The 19766-nt window shown below is 35.5% G+C and overlaps 1 protein-coding gene across 1 annotated transcript; it reads left to right on the forward strand.

Annotated features, from left to right (window-relative positions):
• The first annotated feature begins 6442 nt into the window (after positions 1–6442).
• Positions 6443–19404, forward strand: APELA (apelin receptor early endogenous ligand). Its single transcript, XM_081076644.1, has 3 exons — positions 6443–6718; positions 8085–8174; positions 17687–19404. Exons 1-2 carry the CDS (start codon positions 6646–6648, stop codon positions 8171–8173), a joined length of 162 nt encoding a protein of 53 aa, XP_080932770.1. The 5' UTR covers positions 6443–6645; the 3' UTR covers position 8174; positions 17687–19404.
• The last annotated feature ends 362 nt before the right edge of the window (positions 19405–19766 follow it).

Here is a 19766-nt window from a genome sequence, read left to right on the forward strand (position 1 = left end):
TTGGACTGGATTCTCTGGGAAAGAGAAATGATGTTTTGTAGGATATTACTAAGGAGTAAAATAAAGGTCAAAGTTGAAAGGATGAAATGCTTGGAAACTGATCAAAATTATCTGTACTTTGTCAACCACACATCAATTAGCATGTTACCACCCTAGTGTCCTATTTGAGATACGGGTGCTTTGGGCTTATATTTCTCTTTCTCATAACATGTGACAAAATCCCTGCACACACTAAATGTTCATTTCATATTTATTAAATGAATTAATGAATGCGCTTAAATTTTTAGCTACAGGAAATTGAAGTAGAGCCCAATGTTAGGGTTTCATAGAATTTAAGAATCTGTAGATTTAAAGACTAAATATCTCACATTTTAAATGAAGGATCTGAAAAAATAACTTGACCAAAGCCCTATGACTGTGTGACAGGAGCAGGAATAAAAATTCAAGTTGCCTGACTCCGGCAGTCATGCTGTTTCCATTACACCAAACTACCTTCACTTTTGGTGAAGAACAACATCATCACAAGCCAAAATTCAAACACCAAGTTTCTGTTCTATTAGTTTAATATTAAACCCTAGCTCTGTAGTTAAAAAATTATTCAAAAGTCCATGAATCTCAAAGTCTTAAATATGTCCTTAAAGAATTCCAACACAAGGTTTACTAGCAGTTTTATATCATATATAATTGATTGTATACAATAATCGTTTCCCAGAAGTCTCTCATATTTATTATGAAAATTCCCTAGACTGTTTTGATAAAAAGAAGCATATAAAGAACGTTAAGTGTAGGGGAAGAGAAGATGACCCCAAAATATCACACTTGTTCCTTTTTTTTTAAAAAAGAGAAATATTACTAAGTGGGATCTCTCTTGTGTCAATTAAATTATTTTTACCTAATTTTTTTTCATTAGAAAAATATGTAAAGATCACCTATATCCCTTTTACTCAATAACAAAAGTGTTCTGATGCCATTTGGTCAATCACTTCAACCCAACAGCCTGGGTAAGAATCACCACAATGTAGGGGTGCCTAAATGTTCCACATATGTTGTGCCTTTCATTATTTTTGTACTGATATAAATGAAAGTCTACTACTCCCATGAACATGATATTTTTTTTCAGGTTTGCCAGGCATATGACGGTTAGGAAGATATCCATACTCTCAACAGTGTGTGCCTTTTTTGGAGTTATGGTTTCTTGTGAAAATATATGTTTTGGCTCAGATATTAGCTTCATGTAGCATTTATGATCAGTAATGTTTTTTCAACCAGCACATGTACCCAAGAAGATCCTGGGAAAATTTTTTGAGTGAGCATTGTACTGAATAAATGTTTTACCACACTCAATATTCTAATTTTGTACATTTGATATCTCCAACATGTCTAATTCACCATTTCCTCTAAGTAGGGAGAACGTCAATTTTGGTCACACATTTTCAAAACCAATAATTTTTTATTTACGTATGATTCTATTTTCTATAACTTTGGTTGTTAGTTTCCTTTTCAGTGTTTATCGGGACCCTAGCATGGCAGTAGATAAGGGAGGCCTAGGAGAACAAATGTAGGGAATGAAAACTGAAAAAGCATGGGGTTGAGCTAGACCTCTAAGTGGAACCAAGGATCAAAAGAAAAACATATACCAAAACCAGAAATCAATCAATGCATTGGTTCAAAATTCAGAAAGAATCAGAAAGCAGAGAAATAAATAAATGGGAAGCCAGAAGGAAATAAGGTCTCAGGTAGATAAATAAAGTCAAAGCAAGGTATTGGGAAGGGGTAGTCAACACCATCCAAGAAATCAAGAATTAACTAGGAAATATTCTTCGGAAGCTAGACTAAATTAAGCCATAATCTGTCTCCCCCAGATTAGTTTTAAATGTTTCCATCTGTGGGCAGGATATATATAATCCCACGACAAAAAAAGACAGGTAATTAAGCAGGAATCAAGAGTAGATCCTAATAATATTAAGATCTACTTTGCTATACTAGGATATTTAGAATGGAATTTTACTAATTCATTTAGTCTATGGTAAATTAGATAATGAAAATACAGCAATGAAGAAAACACAAAATTTCCTACCCTCGTAGAGTTTACATTCCGTAGAGGTAGGTAAATCACAGGTTATGGAGCTAAGTTACAGACCCAGCTTGCAGACTTGAAACGTAATCTAGTTTCTATCCTCATCTAGGTCAGGTTGCATAAATTACTATCCTAGTGTTTGCTGTAATTAATTCCTGAACTTATCTCATTTTTGTATTCACCTTTTCCAGGTAAATATTTTTTACACATTCCCTTTCTTTATCCAATATTCACTTATGAAGCCATACTATTTTTAAGTTCACACTCATTCATTTTTTAATAACTCATGATTTCCATATTCAATTCAATTCAATATTTCTAGGTCCTGGATAAGACATCAAAAGGACAAGTCTCTCCATTCAAAGAGTTTTTATTTCTGCAAAAGTCCATATGTCCTCAAGAAACTGTCAGACCAGGATGAATGTACTATGGCCCACACGGGAGGAATTAGTGCTACGGTGGTGAAAAGGCTATGATAACAGAGGAAACTTTCCAGACCTCCAGAACAAAATCAAAATCACCTTCAGTTGGCAGGAGTGGGAAAATGCTTATAGAGAATTTATTTAAAAATTAAATTACATGAGATAAAATGTAATGAATAAACAGTAAATTCAAAAATAGGTACTATGTCTGATTCCTCATTTTATCCCCGTACCTTGAACACAGCCCGAACATAGTAGTAATTTAAGTATGCAACAAATATCTGTTGAACTGATTTTGAATGACTGAATTAAACCCTGAACAACCAGTAGGACTTCAATGAGGTAAAATTGGGATAAACAGAGTGGATGTTTCCAAAGAAAAGAAATGCACAGCATGAGCAAAAATAAGAAAAGAAGAGTGAGCAAAAAGTAGTTTAATTTGGATGGATTGAAGTTTTCACAGAAAAGGCCCTATTTGAAAGTTTAATGATATTCTGTGAGACACACCAGTGTCAGCGGTGTGGTGAAAGCTGGAGTCCAATGTCAATGAGATGTATCCTGAGAAGGTGGTGAGGGAGTAGAACAATCAGGGGAGACTCTTTATTTCAGCAACTGGCTGAATAGAGTCTGAACGAAAATGAGCCAAAGGAGAGAATTTTTAGGTTGGAGAGAGCACATTTGTAGGGAGAGAGATAGAAGGACAGATTAAGATGCAAGTGGGAAAGAAGACAAGATAGATGGGGCAGGATCTCTTAGAACAAATGAGGGCACAAGAGGAAAAATCAAAGGGGTAAGAAGCCCAGAACTAGATAGACACAGGCCTCACCTTGGCTTTGCTATTAGTATTTTATTACATTTGGGACAAGTCATTTAATTCTCTGAGTTTCTTCTCTCATCCCTAAAATGGAGATGAAACTTGCATCATATGATTATAATGTCTAAATAAAATAACTTCTCTTAAATACCTGGCATACATAGTATACCACTACACAAATAAGTATGTTTTTAAAGAATTGTATAGAGAATATATCTACTTATAGAGTATATAAATATATAGGAGTGTACTGGTTTCCTAGTGCTGCTGCAACAAAGTACCACAAACTGCGTGGCTTACAACAACAGAAATTTATTCTCTCACCACTCAGAAGACCAGAAGTCCAAAACCAAAGTATCAGCAGTTTTGATTCCTTCTTGGGGACTCAGAGGGAGAACCTGGTCTATGCCTCTCTCCTAACTTCTGATGGTGGCTGGCAAGCCTTGCCTTATAGCAGAACTCTAATCTCTTGCTCTGCCGTCACATGGCATTTTCCTTGTATGTCCCTGTATGTCTCTGTGTCTCTTCTTATGAGGACACCAGGAATATTGGATTTGGAGCCCATGCTACTCCAGCATGACCTCAATCTTAACTAATTACATCTGTAATGACTGTATTTTTAAATAAGGTAACACTCTGAGGTCCCAGGTTAACATGAATTTGGGGGGTATACTTTTCAACCCAGTATGAGAAGTATTTTCTTAACTTATCCTTATTCTTATAATAGCATCAACAGGCTATTATTATAAGAATTAGAATTGGACCTTAGATGAGAAGATAGCAAAATGGTTGAAAGCTCGGGTCATGGAATTTGAATTCCATCTATTCCTCTTCCCAGTCAGGTGGCCTTGGAGGTTACACCCTCTTTAGTTGATATTTTCTCATTTGGTAAAACCGGGAGTAATACTTCAGAGTGTTCTGAGGAGGTTTAAGAGATGTAATATATGTAATGCATTTAGCATGGTACCTGGTTTGGAGGGACAGTGCTTGGCTCTTAAAGAGGCCCATCTTTGCTGTAGGTGGGGTGGAAGTGGGGCTTTGCATTCACATAAACAAAGATGATTTATCACTTTCATCTAGTTGCAGACTCAAAGCCCTGTCACAGAGCCATTTGCATTGTTCTGACTTACCCCTTTGTTACCAAGACTTCTCCATGCCTGGTTGTTTAACACTAACATGAATGATTTACCACCACTGTTGACCCACATTCCACAGAAATGCTGGGTCATTTTCACTGTCCTTCAATGTCTAAAATTTCAGTTTGCCCATCAACTCTACAACACTTTATTACTGTACTCCCAAAAGCAACTGCTTAGACGTAATCATCATTGTCATCTTCCTTAAGTTGTTTTTGGAAAGAATCACTTTTAACCATATAAATAAATAATGTCTTACATTTCATAAACTTAATACATTATCTCGCTAAACCTTTAGAACTCTGCAAAGTAGAAACCCAGGTATTACATCTCAGTTTTTTTAATGAGAAAATTGATATTCCAACGGGTTGTAGGACAAATACAACACTTTGCTGTATCCTAATCAGTGATGTCATATATCTTGCACAATACTTGAGTATATTGGCCATATTCTAGGAGTTCACTGTTGATCATCTGGTTATAAAACATAAAAATTTTAATCTATAGATGCAGTGTATGGTAGTCACTATTTTATCCATCAAGAAAACTCACTACTATACCTTTGAATAAACTTATAACTTGGCTTGACGTTATACTGTCGAAATCTACATTAATCTCCTGTTGGTTTTTTTTATTTAAGCACCCAACAGGGGTAGCTTGCTGTTTTCCAGTGTGCTAGATTGAGAAGTACGCAGGGGAAGCAAAAATCTGAACAACCCCTTTGCCGCTCATGAAGCACTTTTATATCATGAGTCCAAACTCCTGTATTCAATTAATTGTCTGGAGCGATGTACAAACACAGCACGGTAATGCAGGACCCTTTAACACTATGCGTCCAGTCCCCAAACGGGCAATCATTCTTTGGACTTTAAGGAAGTGATTCTAAGAATTTCTGTATGCTATTGCCTGTTATAAGGTATGTGCATAACTAGGCAGGCAGGGAATGTTACAGACTGACTTGGAAGACCAAAACCAAATTATGCATTAATTTCAAACCTCAGGAAGCCCAAGCTGGTGTACCATCTACCTGAACCTAGAGAAGCCAAGAGCAACAAAAATCCCTGGCAGTGTATAAAAGCTTCACGTGCTTTAGATTTGGTCTTTGGGCTCTACCTGTGTTTCAACAGTGTATCTACACTATCCTTTTGGATTACTTTATAGTAAGTACAGTAAGTTCCATTTACAACAGCTACACATCACAGAGAAGGAAGCACTTAAAACAAAAAGAGTTGTTAGGACCTGTGTGCAAAGACCGCACTAGACTACTATGTTTGTGTCTTCTGAATGTGTTAGGAGATGACCTGAGAAGTTCTTTCCCCATCTCTAATTTCTGTGTCTGTGATATGTTAGCTTGGCATTCCACGACATATACATTTTTTAACAGAACACAGATTTCATTAGTTTGTGACTTGTGTAAACTTCCTTTTTTAAAACTCTGGACGTATTACCAATAAAAGCAACCCCCATGACTGTTTAAATTGCACTTTACAAAATAGAAACATAAACGTTTTCCAAATTTATTTCAGAATATCCTAAACCCCAGGAATGTTTATTGATACAAATTCATCTAGATTAAGCAATTTAGAAATTTAGGATAAATAGATAACACTTTGCAGTAGGTTTGGTAATGAAAAAGCATTTCAGCACATGTTCTGCCACAAAGCATTCGGGAGGCATGGGTTAGAGTTTCAGAATTCCTTCTGAAAAGGACAAAAGAGAGACTTCCTGTCATTTCCATTGGTTTCTGCATGTGGGACCAATATGGGCAATGCAAAGTTTAAACAGATGCAAATCATGAGGGGAGGAGGCAAAGCCATGCCTAGTTTTACATATTCCTGCAAATTCAGACTGAATTAAATCTCTCCTAAACGCTTCCAGAGTACACTTCCACTGAAGTCACAGCACACTAGAATGCTTCATTTCACCAATATGTGTTTATGGAAATAAAGGGGAGTGACAGAGGCGAAGGAGGAGAAGAGTGGAGGAGGGGCTTGAGGCCGAGGGAGGCTCTAACCACAGCACGGCGCACCAGTAACCTTGTCTGATGTGATCATTAACCTTTCTAGAAAACGCAGCTGGCAGTTCTCTGAGGGTTGTCATTAGAATGTGAGAAGAGCCACACAGCTTTTGCACAAGACTATTCAAAGAAGTTTGGTTTACTTTGAGAGCTACTGCTCCACTTTAGTGTGGAGAAAAATGAGATTTCAACAATTCTTTTTTGTATTTTTTATTTTTATGATGAGTCTTCTTATCAATGGACAGAGACCAGGTAAGGCTTTGGTACATTTGTACCAAGTAACTTGTTTTTAATGACTGTTTGTGTCCGTGGGCCTCTAAGCATGATTGTGTTTATGTTGAAAACACCTCAGAGACTGGGGTATTAGAGTGAGTAGGATTTCAGAAGTAGGCTAGCCAGACTGTTAGTTCTATTATTTGGATACTTTTTTAAATAGCTAGATATTAAAATGATGATACATATTTTACCACTATTTTTCTAATTTCAAAGAATATTGATACCTTAGCTATTGTAGATATGTTGTCCTTATAAGTAAAAAAGAAATTAAAATGCTTGGTCTGTTCCTTACAGAGGTAAACACACTTACAGATTTTTAGATAAAATGCAAAATCCAAAGCAGTGTATTAAAAGAGTATGTTGCTGGCTGGACTGGGACAACATTAACTGAATTAACAACATACAAAAACCATAATGTGACAAATTGTCGATGAAATCTTAAAATAGGTCAATAGCTGTCTGTTATTTCTAGTTATATAATTAGATGTGTCACTTTAAAAAGTACAATTTTTAGTATTGTGCTTATAAAGCCAAAAATTGCCAAAAATATGTACGGTTAAGATAAATAATGTTTACTGGATATATTTTTAAAAAATGATATCAGTTGTATTGCTCTTATCCAACTAGAATTCAGTAATCAGTTATTCTAATGTGCTTTTACTTGAAAACCAAATAGTAAGGTTTCAAAGCACTGGCAAGTAAAAAAATTAAAGAGTTTTCCAATTCAGGAAAAAACAAACCCAAAGTTAAATAAAAAGGTGATTATACATATATCCAAATATATGATTATTTACTTGATAATATACTTCTTCATTTGAACAGAAAATGGTGCATAACTTGTTAAAAATTCAGTTTCTCCTTTTAGTTAATCAGAAGTTTGATCACTGAGGTTATTTCAAATAGACTCCCCTGGTGTGACCTTTTACATAAATAAGAAAAGAGTTCCAAATTAGCAACTCAGATAGCATTCCTTCTTACTATTTACAGCAATTGCTATTCAAACCATTTCTACTTTTCTGAAATATAGAACACTTTGGACAATGTTCTTGTAAAATATTTTTGATTAATTCAGTACATAAAATGAAAGGTCTATGAGCATTTAGGAAGAAGTCATGTAGAAGGAGGAGGATATTACTATTAATAGTAGATCCCACTATTAACAGGAACTGTTAGGAATATACCTTATCCATTTGCATCACACTAATTTTTTTATATCATAATCACATATAAACAAATAGCAAACAATCATGGTATATCTTGAACCCTATACTCGCCAGAGTAAACAACAATTAATTTTCTGAAAAATGTTCCTAGCTCCTAATATTTCTCCTTTTTTTCTCAGCTAATTTGGCAATGAGAAGAAAATTGCATAGACTCAGCTGCCATCAGAGGAGATGTATGCCTCTCCATTCACGAGTGCCCTTCCCCTGAGGTATTTCTGATGGAAAATAGCTTTCCTACATTTAGGCAATGTTCCAGATTGGATATACCAAAGAATGTCTATTCAGATTTTGTAATAGGTGATAAGGGCTTTATGGTAATGTCAGTTTAAGAAATATCAGTAGATGAAACAGTGAAGTGACATGATGTTTGGGAATTACTTAAATAATTTAATGGGATCGATGCGAAAAATGTAGGAAAATCTTAATAATTGTTGAATCTGAGTGATAGTTATATGGGGACTAATACTATTGTGTGTGTTTGATGATTACCATAATTAAAAAAATCAGGTACCAGGAGAACATAAGTATTAAAGCATCTTCAAACATGTGTTGTGAAAAACACTGACTAGCTCCCTATGTTATCCAGAACAAGCACATTTCCCACTAATAATACCATTGTGCACTTGAAAGCATTTGGACATATTTGCCCAACAACACCATATAAATGAGGTGCTGGCCTCAATATGCAGTTTCCTTTTCCTGAAAATATTTCTTTTAATATATAAAATCAACTTAATATTAATGGCATGGCAGATTTCCAGCCACACGTAGAATTGGTCCTGATGGTTGCATTTTTAAGGATAAATCCTGAATAGAATTTTGCTCCTCCCCTTTTGTTGGAAAAAAAAAAGTGATTAAAAGGCCAATGATTTTACACCACCATTATCACCAGTGATACTGCCTGAATCATTGAACTTCAAACACTGCCGAAGTTTACGTTATTTCATACTAAAAATAAATTTGGCATTCCATTATAATTATTTTAAGCTCTTTCAGTCATAAAATGTATCTTCTGTTAAAAAAACATGCCATAGAAATATTCCTCAGCTGGTTAACATACACAGGCAATTGTTAAATTAGCTTATTCAGTTGGCCTCTAGACTGTAGTGTTTATGGCACTATTCATTCAGAGGAAAGGATGGTTGCTATATCTATTGTTTAATATGTGCTTTTCAAACCCAGTGAAAGCCCTGAGTAGGACATTCAAACAAGGAAGAGCAATTCAGTAACAAGCCTTTACCACAAGGATTAAGACAAAAAGCCAAGTTCTCTATGTCTGTATCTGTAACATATTACTCTTTGTTATGAAATTATGAAAAACAAATTTTGGTGGAAGCAGCCAAAAAGAACAGTATGAAGTTTTTGAGAAGACAGTTAGTAGTGACAAAACATGCTTTAAAAGGATTTTATATGTTAAAAAACTCTTTGTTGTGTGTTAATAATGCATTTCAGTCTCACATATAAATTATGGTAAAATCTGTGTTGAGGAGTGGAGAAGTTCAAGATTTTCCCAGCACTTCCTCCACAAGTAACAAAGAGGAGAGGAGGCATTTCACAATAGCAAGGGAATTCCTGCATATACAGAGAAAGATACCTTACATAACTGTGAATGAAAGCCCTTAGCTGCAGGTTTTATTGGCTTTCTTCACAAACCACCTGCCATAAAACTACTTGTTGCAAGTAAACATGAAATTTGAATTGCCCAAGTTGAGGAAAATTTTGACCTATAAACCAAATTTGTAAACCAAAGGGAGATTTAAGTAAAGGCCATGTAAATCGTTTAATAATAGCAATCCTTTACAAAATTAGGCTGATCTTTTAAAGAACTCAGCTTACAGCATCCATTTTCTCAGTGTTTACACTAGTCTTGCATTCCAGCTACAGTTCTTTGAAGAACATGTAAAAGCCACATTTTGGAATCCAGGGATAGTATACGCACCAACGCAAGATAAACATGAAGATAAGATTTTCCAAGATCTTGCTGAACCAGGGCTGTAGTAACAAGTGCAACCTTCACATTCAGTGGCATAATACTCGCTGTCCGGAATATTTGTACATTTTTTATGTCTTGCAACAAAACAACTTGACAATTGGGTAAAGGCACGACAGACCTAGGTAGTAAAACTCTAAGGCAACCCTCCTTTTCATTTAGCCCCTCTCCGTTTTCTAGCATGCTTTAGATAAAATCACATGTATTTTATTCGATTCAATTAGGGTCAAGTGAAAGGGTAGGTAAGACAGTGAAAGGATAGGTAAGATAAACAGTTGACTTTGGAATTTTTCCAGAGCTAACCTTTAGAGTGGTTTAGACTTTTAACTCCCTTAGTAGGTATGCTCTATTACCTTTTACTCGGTCAGTTTTTTCAGCTCCAAGAGTCCTGCTCAATGATCCTCAGCAAGATTTCTTAACAATTAAATAGAAAATCTATGCTGTACTCAATTCATTTTCTTGATTTTCTTTTTTCCTCACAGAAATATTTTGGCATCACATTCAGCCCTAAGTGAATTAGAGTGGAGGAAAAGTGAAGGGGTGTGAGGAAGTCTAAATTTACAGGTTAATATGAGAGCATAGAGTGGAAAATGCGGGAGGGGCTTTAGATTCTAATGATTTCCCACTTCCAACAGTAGAATCTCACTATAATTATTAATGCTTTTATTGATAAATATGTACTCTAGATAACTACATGCTGTATTAATACATACTTTATCTAGCCTTTTAATAACAACTTACTACATTTTCATGGTATAAAATTTTTTTCTAACAATACAGCAAAATGTAAAAGTCAAAAGTAAGTCTTTCTACCCTGTTGCCCATTTTCCCTTACCAGAAGTAATAGCTATGAAAAGATTTTTAGTAAAGCTACCTTTTATAAATTGAGACCAGCTAATATTCTCTTACCAGCCTTGATTTATCCAAAATGTAAGTTCTTCCAATTCTCTATTTTCTGCCTCATTCTTAAACCCTCGAAGTCACGGACTTCTGACACCCTTGACCAAACCTCTGCCCTGCTTCCCAACTCTCTCCTGAGGTGTCCTACTATCTTGGACTTTTCCCTCCATTCTGCCTTTTTGGCTTAACTGATAGCCCACTTTGCCTTCAACACAGAATCTCCACTGTAGTGGAGCATTCCATCTCCAACTGGTGCAGCGCTCTCTGAAAAGTACTCTTCTGCTTACTCTTAGGTGCCTCCAATTCTGATGCAGTTATATTTCAAATTTTAATGATCTCTAGTTTCCTTAAACTTCTAGCATATGTGCTGCTAAAGCGAGCACTCCTTAAACTTCTAAATCTCCTTTTCCAACTCAGCAAGAGACAATTCCTCTTCCCAGAGAAAATGAAGATAATCAAGCCTCAAAATCAGACCCTGCCTTCAAACTACACACTTCTACATCTGCAACACTTCTATTTTCCCTTCCTAGACTTTCACTAAGAGATTCCTCTCTCGGGTACAGTTAATCTCTACACCCCAAGAACTTCGATCCAACTATTACTCCCTTTCTTCCCCAGAATGTTCCTCAGTCAAAACTGATCTATTTCTGGGAGCTGCCGATTAGCTCAGTTGGTTAGAGCATGGTTTTCTTAACAAGGTTACTGGTTCATCCCCCACATGGGCCACTGTGAGCTGCACCCTTCACAACTAGATTGAAACAACTACTTGACTTGGAGCTGATGGGTTCTGGAAAAACGCACTTAAATAAATAAAATGTCCAAAAAAAAAAAAAAAAAAGAAGAAAAGAAAAAGAAAAAACAGTGATCTATTTCATCAATTAAAAAAAAAAAATTGCACCTTTGACCCTATTGTGCTTTCTAGTGACCAACCCACGTTCTCTGCACAGCCAACTTGCTTGAAAAGGTGGCTGTTTCCTGTCCTCCCATCTAATTTCAACACACTGTTCCCCATTACAATCTGGGAAAGGTCCTGAGTGACATTCTTCTTCTCAAATCCAGTGTGATCTGTTATCTCTCACTGTAGGTCAAATCACAGGATGGATTTAACTTGGTTTCAATGACACCATGCTCCCTTTTGACTACCTCTGGAATAAATCACTATTCCTTTCAGGCCCTATAAGGGTATCCAAAGGCCTACAGGAAATCACCTTAGCTGACCTACAGACGATTCAAGCTCATGTCTCAGTGCATATGCACAGCTCTACCATGCCTTCTGCACAGCTTATTTCTGTTACCCAGTTCTCTGTTCCAGTATCATAGATGTCATTAGGAAGGACTTCCCTGATGATCCTTTAGATAAAAATATAATACCACCCAAAAAAAGGCAATATGTCACCTTAACCCTTCTTCTCTTTTCCTGGTTTGTTTTTCTCCCTAACACCTAATGTCATATGATATAACATATATTTACTTTGTTATTTGTTTAGTGTCTGCTTCTCTTCATTAGAATGTAAGTTCCATGAGAACAGGGACTTTGCTTTCATCACAGTTGTATGCCCAGTTACTACCGTAAGTTCCCCAGAAATATTTGATGAATGAATGGATAAACACCTAAAAGTAAACACTTCAATTCTTTCTATGCAGATATTCCTCCTGTGTTCTCAAAATTTGGAGAATTGTAAAGATACTATATATTAGATGTTTATTATGTATGATACTACCATGTGCTATGAAAGATACATGTTACTGTCTCGACATAAATTTCTAAAAACAGTGTCCTAATGTTTAGTTCTAGTTGGTTTCCCAGGACTGTCATTTCTACCTTGAAATATGTTGTTTTCATCTGCTCCCTTCTCTTCATCTCTGTTACTACTACCTGTTATATCTCTCCAACATGACTTCAACACCTTAACTGATCACTCCAGCCTCCAGTTCAAGTTCTGGAAAGTCCATTTTTGTTTTATCATCTGATTTTTTTAAACTAAATCTAAACATGTCACGCCATGATCAAAATTCTTAACTGTCCCTGTAGCCTTCAGAACAGCGAGAACTCCCATAATTTTAACAAACAGCACCTTACAAAATATACCTCTTTAGCATCATCTGTCACTTCTCCCCTCCCCTCTCCCAGAGGGAATAAGAAAGAATTAAGACAGTTTTGGAACTTCCGGGATTTGAGTTTTGGATACAGCTCACTCCCTGATGATCACTGGTAAGTCACTTACCCTCTCTAAGCCTTCCTCCACTTCCAGACCAGTAAGATGGAGCTAGTAACAGTACTTATCATAACCATCCTTAGCACGTGTAGCTAAATAGATGGTAGCTAGAGTTATTTTTAACTATTACCATTACTTTAAATTCAGTGGATTCTTCACCTGTTCCTCAAGCTACACTTCTGCTTGCAATATCCTTTCATCTTTTTCTTACTATCAATTCATCCTTCAAGAAATGTCCCTGATTAAAGAAACATTTCCTGATTTTGTTACTCCTATCAATTGTATTAGATGCCCACTTTTTCCTCTCAGCACCATTTCCATATTAATGTCAGAGTACTTGACTCACTGCATTGTAATAATCTGTTAACTGACTGTACTCTTCCCTTCTCTCAGCATGCTGTAAATTCCCTGAAAGCAGAATGTGGAGTTCTGACTTTGGTTAAATTAGCATTTGTTAAGTGGAGCAGAGTACAGAATGGTGAGCCAATGGTGAGCCTTAGTTCCACAGCTGACAGCAGATGAATTGCAATAGAAAAGTTTATTACTCATGGCTCCTGGAAGAAACATACGGCATACCAGGGGGGGCCTACATGGGGAGGTCAACAGAACAAAGACAGAGACAGAGATGGGACTTGGAGTACAAACTATTTTTTTTTAGGGTCCATGGGTGGAGTGCTTTGGCATTCCTGGATGAAGGTGAGATTGGCACATTCATACTCAAAGAGCTGGGTTTTGGGAAGCCCCACAGGGGTCTTATCTAAGGGGTACATAAGGTATACAGGCTGTGGGAGGCAAGGGAGACTATTGATCACAAGGGCTGTTGGCAAAATCATATCAGGAATTTACATCTCCTTGTGACTCTACAACTACTCTCCAGGGCATGTGTTTGCAGGAGGCCCTGTTATCAGAGTAAGGTCCTCGCAGGCCACTTGGACAAACAAAATGCATACTGAGGCAGCAATACCATGGAGTAGCTTACCTAAATTCTCAACAGTGGGTTGTAGTTCTCTTTGAATTTCAGCTGAAAAAAAGTGCCTGGAATACAGCAGGAACTCCACAAATGTTGCTAAAAGAAATGAAATCAAACTTTTATTTATTATCTTAGCATTTAAGACCTACTATCAAATCAGACTCCCCCCAACATACATTTTCAGCTTTATTTTTTTAAATATTAACTTCCAAACTGAACTCCTATCAAATGGATTTCCTATCTCTACTTGCAAGTGTTTTCTCTTCCAGGAATTGCTTCCCTCATCTCATTAAGTTCAAACCCTCCCGTAGGGTTCTCTTCAAATTCCATTTTCTTTATGAGGTCCACCCTGATCCAATTAACTTAAAATAATCTTCCATTCTTTCAACAATCTCAGCATTTTTATCAGTAGTTTTAAAGCCATTTATCATATTCTACTTTATTTTGTCAGATTTTATCTGCATTGGAATGTGAGCTCCTTGAAGACAAGATTGGGCCGCTGAAGTTTAGAATATAAACCTTTAAAATGCATGAATGGCCTGAGAGCAGTTTTAAGTAAAGGGGATTCCTCAGTGGACTGTCATATCTGCAGGGCATCTTGCTTAAAACTCAATAAAACAGAAAATTAGTCTTGTCTCAGTGATTGAGAAAAACTTTCTTAATTTACTGATCAAATAAAACTTCTATAATGATCATGATGCCTGAATGTTAATACAATTTTCATATATATTTATTGAAAATATAAATATATAAAATTTAGTTACATTATACATTACAACAATAAATGTACATTCCCCTATATACAATATGTGTATGATGAACTAACACCTAAATTCAGTTTTCTTCATTTTGGAAACTTATTTCTCATTACAAATCCGGTAATAATTATTTCTGCAGGTATTTAAAATAGCTTCTCTCTATCATATCATCTGTGAGTCTAAAATTTCTTTTTAGCATAAAGCTTTTTGTCTTTAGTTTTTTTCTCATTTATGCATACAATTAGTAACCTAGTGATATTGGGTTAACTTTATTTTTTTCAGAGCAGTGATTTGAAAAGTATTCTTAGACAATAGCAAGAGGATATTTATTGTTTTGTAGGTGACCTGAAAAAAACAAAATCATTGATTATTGATAACGTCAATACATTTCATACTTGGATGTATTTTTTAATAGTGGTGTATGGTATTGAATGCCACAATTCTTTCAATACTATTGATCCTAAGAAAATTTATATAAGGATTGTAAACTTCCTGATCTTAATAAAATTATAAGCAATTATCACCAGAAACATTCAAATTCTTGTCCGTGTATCTACAATTCCTCAAAATATTGCTAACTTATAATTAAAATTCCTTGATAGTTTATTTGTTACCACTCAGAATGTTTGTACTTATTTATAAATAATTAATAATGCAAACCACATGTCTTCTGCTTGGTTGAAATTTTATTAAAGAAGAAAAATTGGTAGAAGACACAGGCTCTCCCAAGACCTTCTCCTCCGGGAGGTCTCAGCCATGCACACGCACAGTCATGCCAGAAGCTTGGTCAGCCACTGCCACCATTCCAGTTTCATCAGGCCTTGCACATTTCTCCATGGCCACTGACTGGTCTTCTATAGTCTTCCCTTTCTCCATTTAAGATTCTATAATTCATTCTTTCCATAACTGCTACCAATACAGGTTTCCTTGCTGCTGTCTTCATCTCATTATTCTGGAAGGATCTTAAAGTTTTTATCCAAGCATGTTATTGCTATTGAAGATTATACAAGAAGTCTCATTGGAACCACTTATAAGTTCCTCATCTCCCATCTCAGTTAGTTTCTCAGTGTCCAGCAAAACTCCTACATTCCTGTGGTCAACGTGCTGCCTTACACTCCACAATAACTGTTTCTAACTTAAACACTGAGCTCAAATTTCAGGCCCTTTTCTTCATTGTTTTAGCAGATGATCCTGACCCTTATACCACAGAGGAAAAAAATTATCTTTTTTTATACCTCAACTTCCCAGACCAGATTAGAATCCCATCTAATCTACTCCTGACCACTCCCATGCTTTTCTTCCCTCTTGGTTCCATGGAAGACATAACCATTCTTCCAGGAACCCATTCTCACCTTGAGGGGAAAAGAGGGGCAAGTACTAGGAAAGCTGACAAATTTTGCCCATTTCAGGCCAACTGCAGCAGAGGTTAAGGTTTGGCTTCCTGGGCTGGTTGTTATAGAGCTCGTGGGACAGAGTTCTGTTTTAATATAGTGTCAAGTCATTGTCCATTTGTGTATTCAGTCTCCCAGCTCCAAGCATATCTCATCTCCAATTCACACCACCCCAGCCTAACTACTGTTTACCTTGCACCAACCTCCTCACATCCACTTTTGACTAATCCAAGGTCACAAATATTTACACATATATTCTTCTAAGACTTTCATCACATTTTTATGTCAATGATCCATTTTAAGTTAAATTTTGTACATGGTGTGAGGAAGCGGTCTAACTTCTTTTGCACCTAGATATTTAATTTGGATATCTAGCAGCGTTTGTTGAATGCATCACTATTTCCTCCATTGAATTCTGTTGGCACCATTGTCAAAAATCAATTGATGATGAATGTAAGGGGTTATTTCTGGACTCTCAGGAGTATTTCATTTATCCACATGTCAATCTTGATGCTAACACCATACTGTCTTGGTGATTGTAGTATTGTATCAAGTATTTAAATTGAGACTGAATCCTCCGAGTTTGTAGTTTTTCAAGATTGGTTATTCTGCTTCCCTTGGATTTCCATATGAATTTTAAGATCAGCTTCTCAGTGTCTGCAATGAGCCAGCTGTGATTTGGACAGGGATTGTGTTGAATCTGTAGATCAATGGGAAATATTGCCATTTTGACAATTAAGTTTTCCAGTCCATGAACATGAGATATATTTCCATTTATGCAGATCCTCTGTAATTTCTTTCAACAGTGTCTTGTAGTTTTTAAAATACAAGTTTTATACTTTTAATTTATTCCCAAGTATTTTATTCTTTTGATGTTATTGTAAATTAAGTTTCACTTTTGAATTGTTCATAGATAATGTGTAGAAATATAATTGATTTTTGGTTATTGATTTATAATGAAATTATTGATTTGTTAATGAAATTATTGATTCATTCTCATAGCTTTTAGTAGGTTCCTTATGATTTGGTATGTATAAGCACATGTTATCTGCAGAGATAGTTTTACTTCTTTCTAATCTGGATGTATTTTATTTATTTTCTTTGTCTATACCTTAACTAGACCCTCCCGTACAATGTTCAATAGAAGTGGTGAGAACAGACATCCTTGTTTAATTCCTGATCTTAGATGGAAAGCATTCTGTCTTTCATTATCAAGTATGATGCCAGCCATGAGTCTTTGAAGATATCCTATCAGGTTGAAGGAGTTCCCTTCTATTTCTAGTTTGTTGAATGTTTTTATTATGAAGATAAAAGTGTTAGGTTTTGTCAACTATTTTTTGTATTGAGATTATCATGTTCTTTTGTCCTTCATTCTACTGAAATCATGAAATTTTCATAACTCATTGTCTATTAAAAAATTAAGCATGGGTAAATTGGCCTGCTGGATAGTATTTCTTACTATGATATGTTCTTTCTCCTTTGCCTTCCAAATATAGATCTTCTCTAGCTAAATTCCCCGGTCTACAAGATGAAGAAGAGGAGTGAATGAAAAATACCCACCCACACAATAGTGTGCTTGCTTAGAAGTTCCTGTATGAAAAGGAATCATTTGAAAGCACCTGGGATATCTTATTGGTTTCACAGGATTCTCTTCTTTTCTTTTTAGAGGGAAAATAACATAAATTTAAAAGCAATTACAGTCTGAAGCACAATTATTTACCTGTATAAGAAAAATCTCTCATCTTTTCTGCACATTATAATTCTTACGTAGGTTAAAAAGAAGAATACTTTGTAATGTCTTAGAACTCTCTAATAGTAAAAAGTGCAAGAATTAAAATTTTTTCTTTGATATTCTTATAATTCTTCAAAAATATTAAGATAACTATATGTTTGAGTAATTCTTTTAAAAATGCTCAATCTGAAATCAATTGCGTGGACTATTTGGCTTTGCAGAATTGGGAGAAAATAATTGGTTCATTGACTACTTATAAAGAGAGACTAAGAAAGAAGCTATGAGTTGCTACCAATTTTATATTATAGGCTTTAATGTGTATAAAAGTATTTTTATTTTGAATAATATTCATTTGAAGTTGTAAAAGAATGTTTGAAATACTAGTTGTAGTTCATTTTATTTTAATATTGAAATGTTCATTTCTAAATCTTTTTCTCATCATGTAATTACAAAAAGCTAATGTTTGATTTCCTTTGAAGTTCTGTTTTATTTGTGTAGATAGTCTCTCAGAAAGGCCCATTTAAAGTGGACATTTAAAATATAGTTATGCCAATGCAGTCCCAAGTGGGGCAACATCTCTAACGTGAGTGCTCATCATTCTGCTAGGTTCTGTTTTGGTGTTGTTCAACCTATGGTGGTGAAACATGTTTTAAAAAAATCAGAAAGAATTTAGGGATATAAAATTATCCTGTCCAAATCTGAATTGTATTGATAATTAGGTGTTCCCGAGTTCTTAATTTTATTTATTGAAAGACTGTCAGCTCAGTGTCATAAAGGTTTCTATTATTTTGCTGTAAATAAATTCCAGGTATAAAATTTACAAAATTACAAATTCAGTGGCTTAGGTGGTTAGAGCTCCAGCTCTGAGAAACAGGGTTGCGGGTTCGATTCTCACCAAGGCCTGTGAGCTGCAATCTCCACAATTAGATTGAAGACAACTTGAGCTGAGACGCTGCTGAGCTGCCAAGGGGTGGCCCCATGGCTCAGTTGGTGAGCAGAGCATGCTCTTAACAACAAGGTTGTCAGTTAGACTCCTGCATGGAATGGTGGGCTGTGCCCCCTGCAATTAGATTGAAAACTACAACTGGACTTGGAGCTGAGCTGCGCCCTCCACAACTAAGATTGAAGGACAACAACTTGACTTGGAGCTGATGGGTCCTGGGAAAAACACACTGTTCTCCAATAAAGTCCTGGAAATATACATTGTTCCCTTTCTCCAACAACAACAAAATCTTTAAAAAAAATTTTACAAAGTCATATCTTAACTAGAAATTTTACTTTGTAAACAAAGTGGGAGAAGCCATGAACCATTAACCCTTATTTTGCTAAAATAAAAGGTTGGGATTAACACAAAGAATTTCACATAAAAATTCTGACATCATGGAGTTTGTCTACCTTTTATAGCTTATTAATGGTGTCTTGGGTTGGAAAGTGCTTATATAAAGCACTGTAATTAAATTTACACAGAAACAAAAGACGTCTTATAAAATGTGTTACTTCATTATTTAAATCGGATATTTGGAGAGATTCTAAATGATTTTCTGGATAAATTATAATTCCTTTACACAGATGCACTTCAATAGGAACATAACATCAATTATATTTGTTTAAAACATGTACTTGTTGATGTTTACATATTTTGTACAAAAAAAGAAAAACAACACTCAGTTCACATACAGCTCATTGAATACAAGCCTATACTTTTTCAAGTACAGGTTTTCACACTGACAGTAAAAGTTAAATTCCAGTCATACCATTGCAAGGCAAGGAAGTGGTCTTAGATTTCTGTTCATACCACTTCAATAATTGTTCAAGAAAATACTCAGTGATTTGAGAGACTAGTT

Source organism: Rhinolophus hipposideros, assembly GCF_964194185.1.
Source record: "Rhinolophus hipposideros genome assembly, chromosome: 16".
In the NCBI taxonomy this organism is placed as follows: Eukaryota; Metazoa; Chordata; class Mammalia; order Chiroptera; family Rhinolophidae; genus Rhinolophus; species Rhinolophus hipposideros.

Bases quoted from the DNA above. Each gene is read 5' to 3' on its own strand.
- APELA (XM_081076644.1), top strand. From the start codon at position 6,646: ATGAGATTTCAACAATTCTTTTTTGTATTTTTTATTTTTATGATGAGT. The intron at 6,719-8,084 runs GTAAGGCTTTGG...TTTTTTTCTCAG, and splicing joins TATCAATGGACAGAGACCAG to CTAATTTGGCAATGAGAAGA.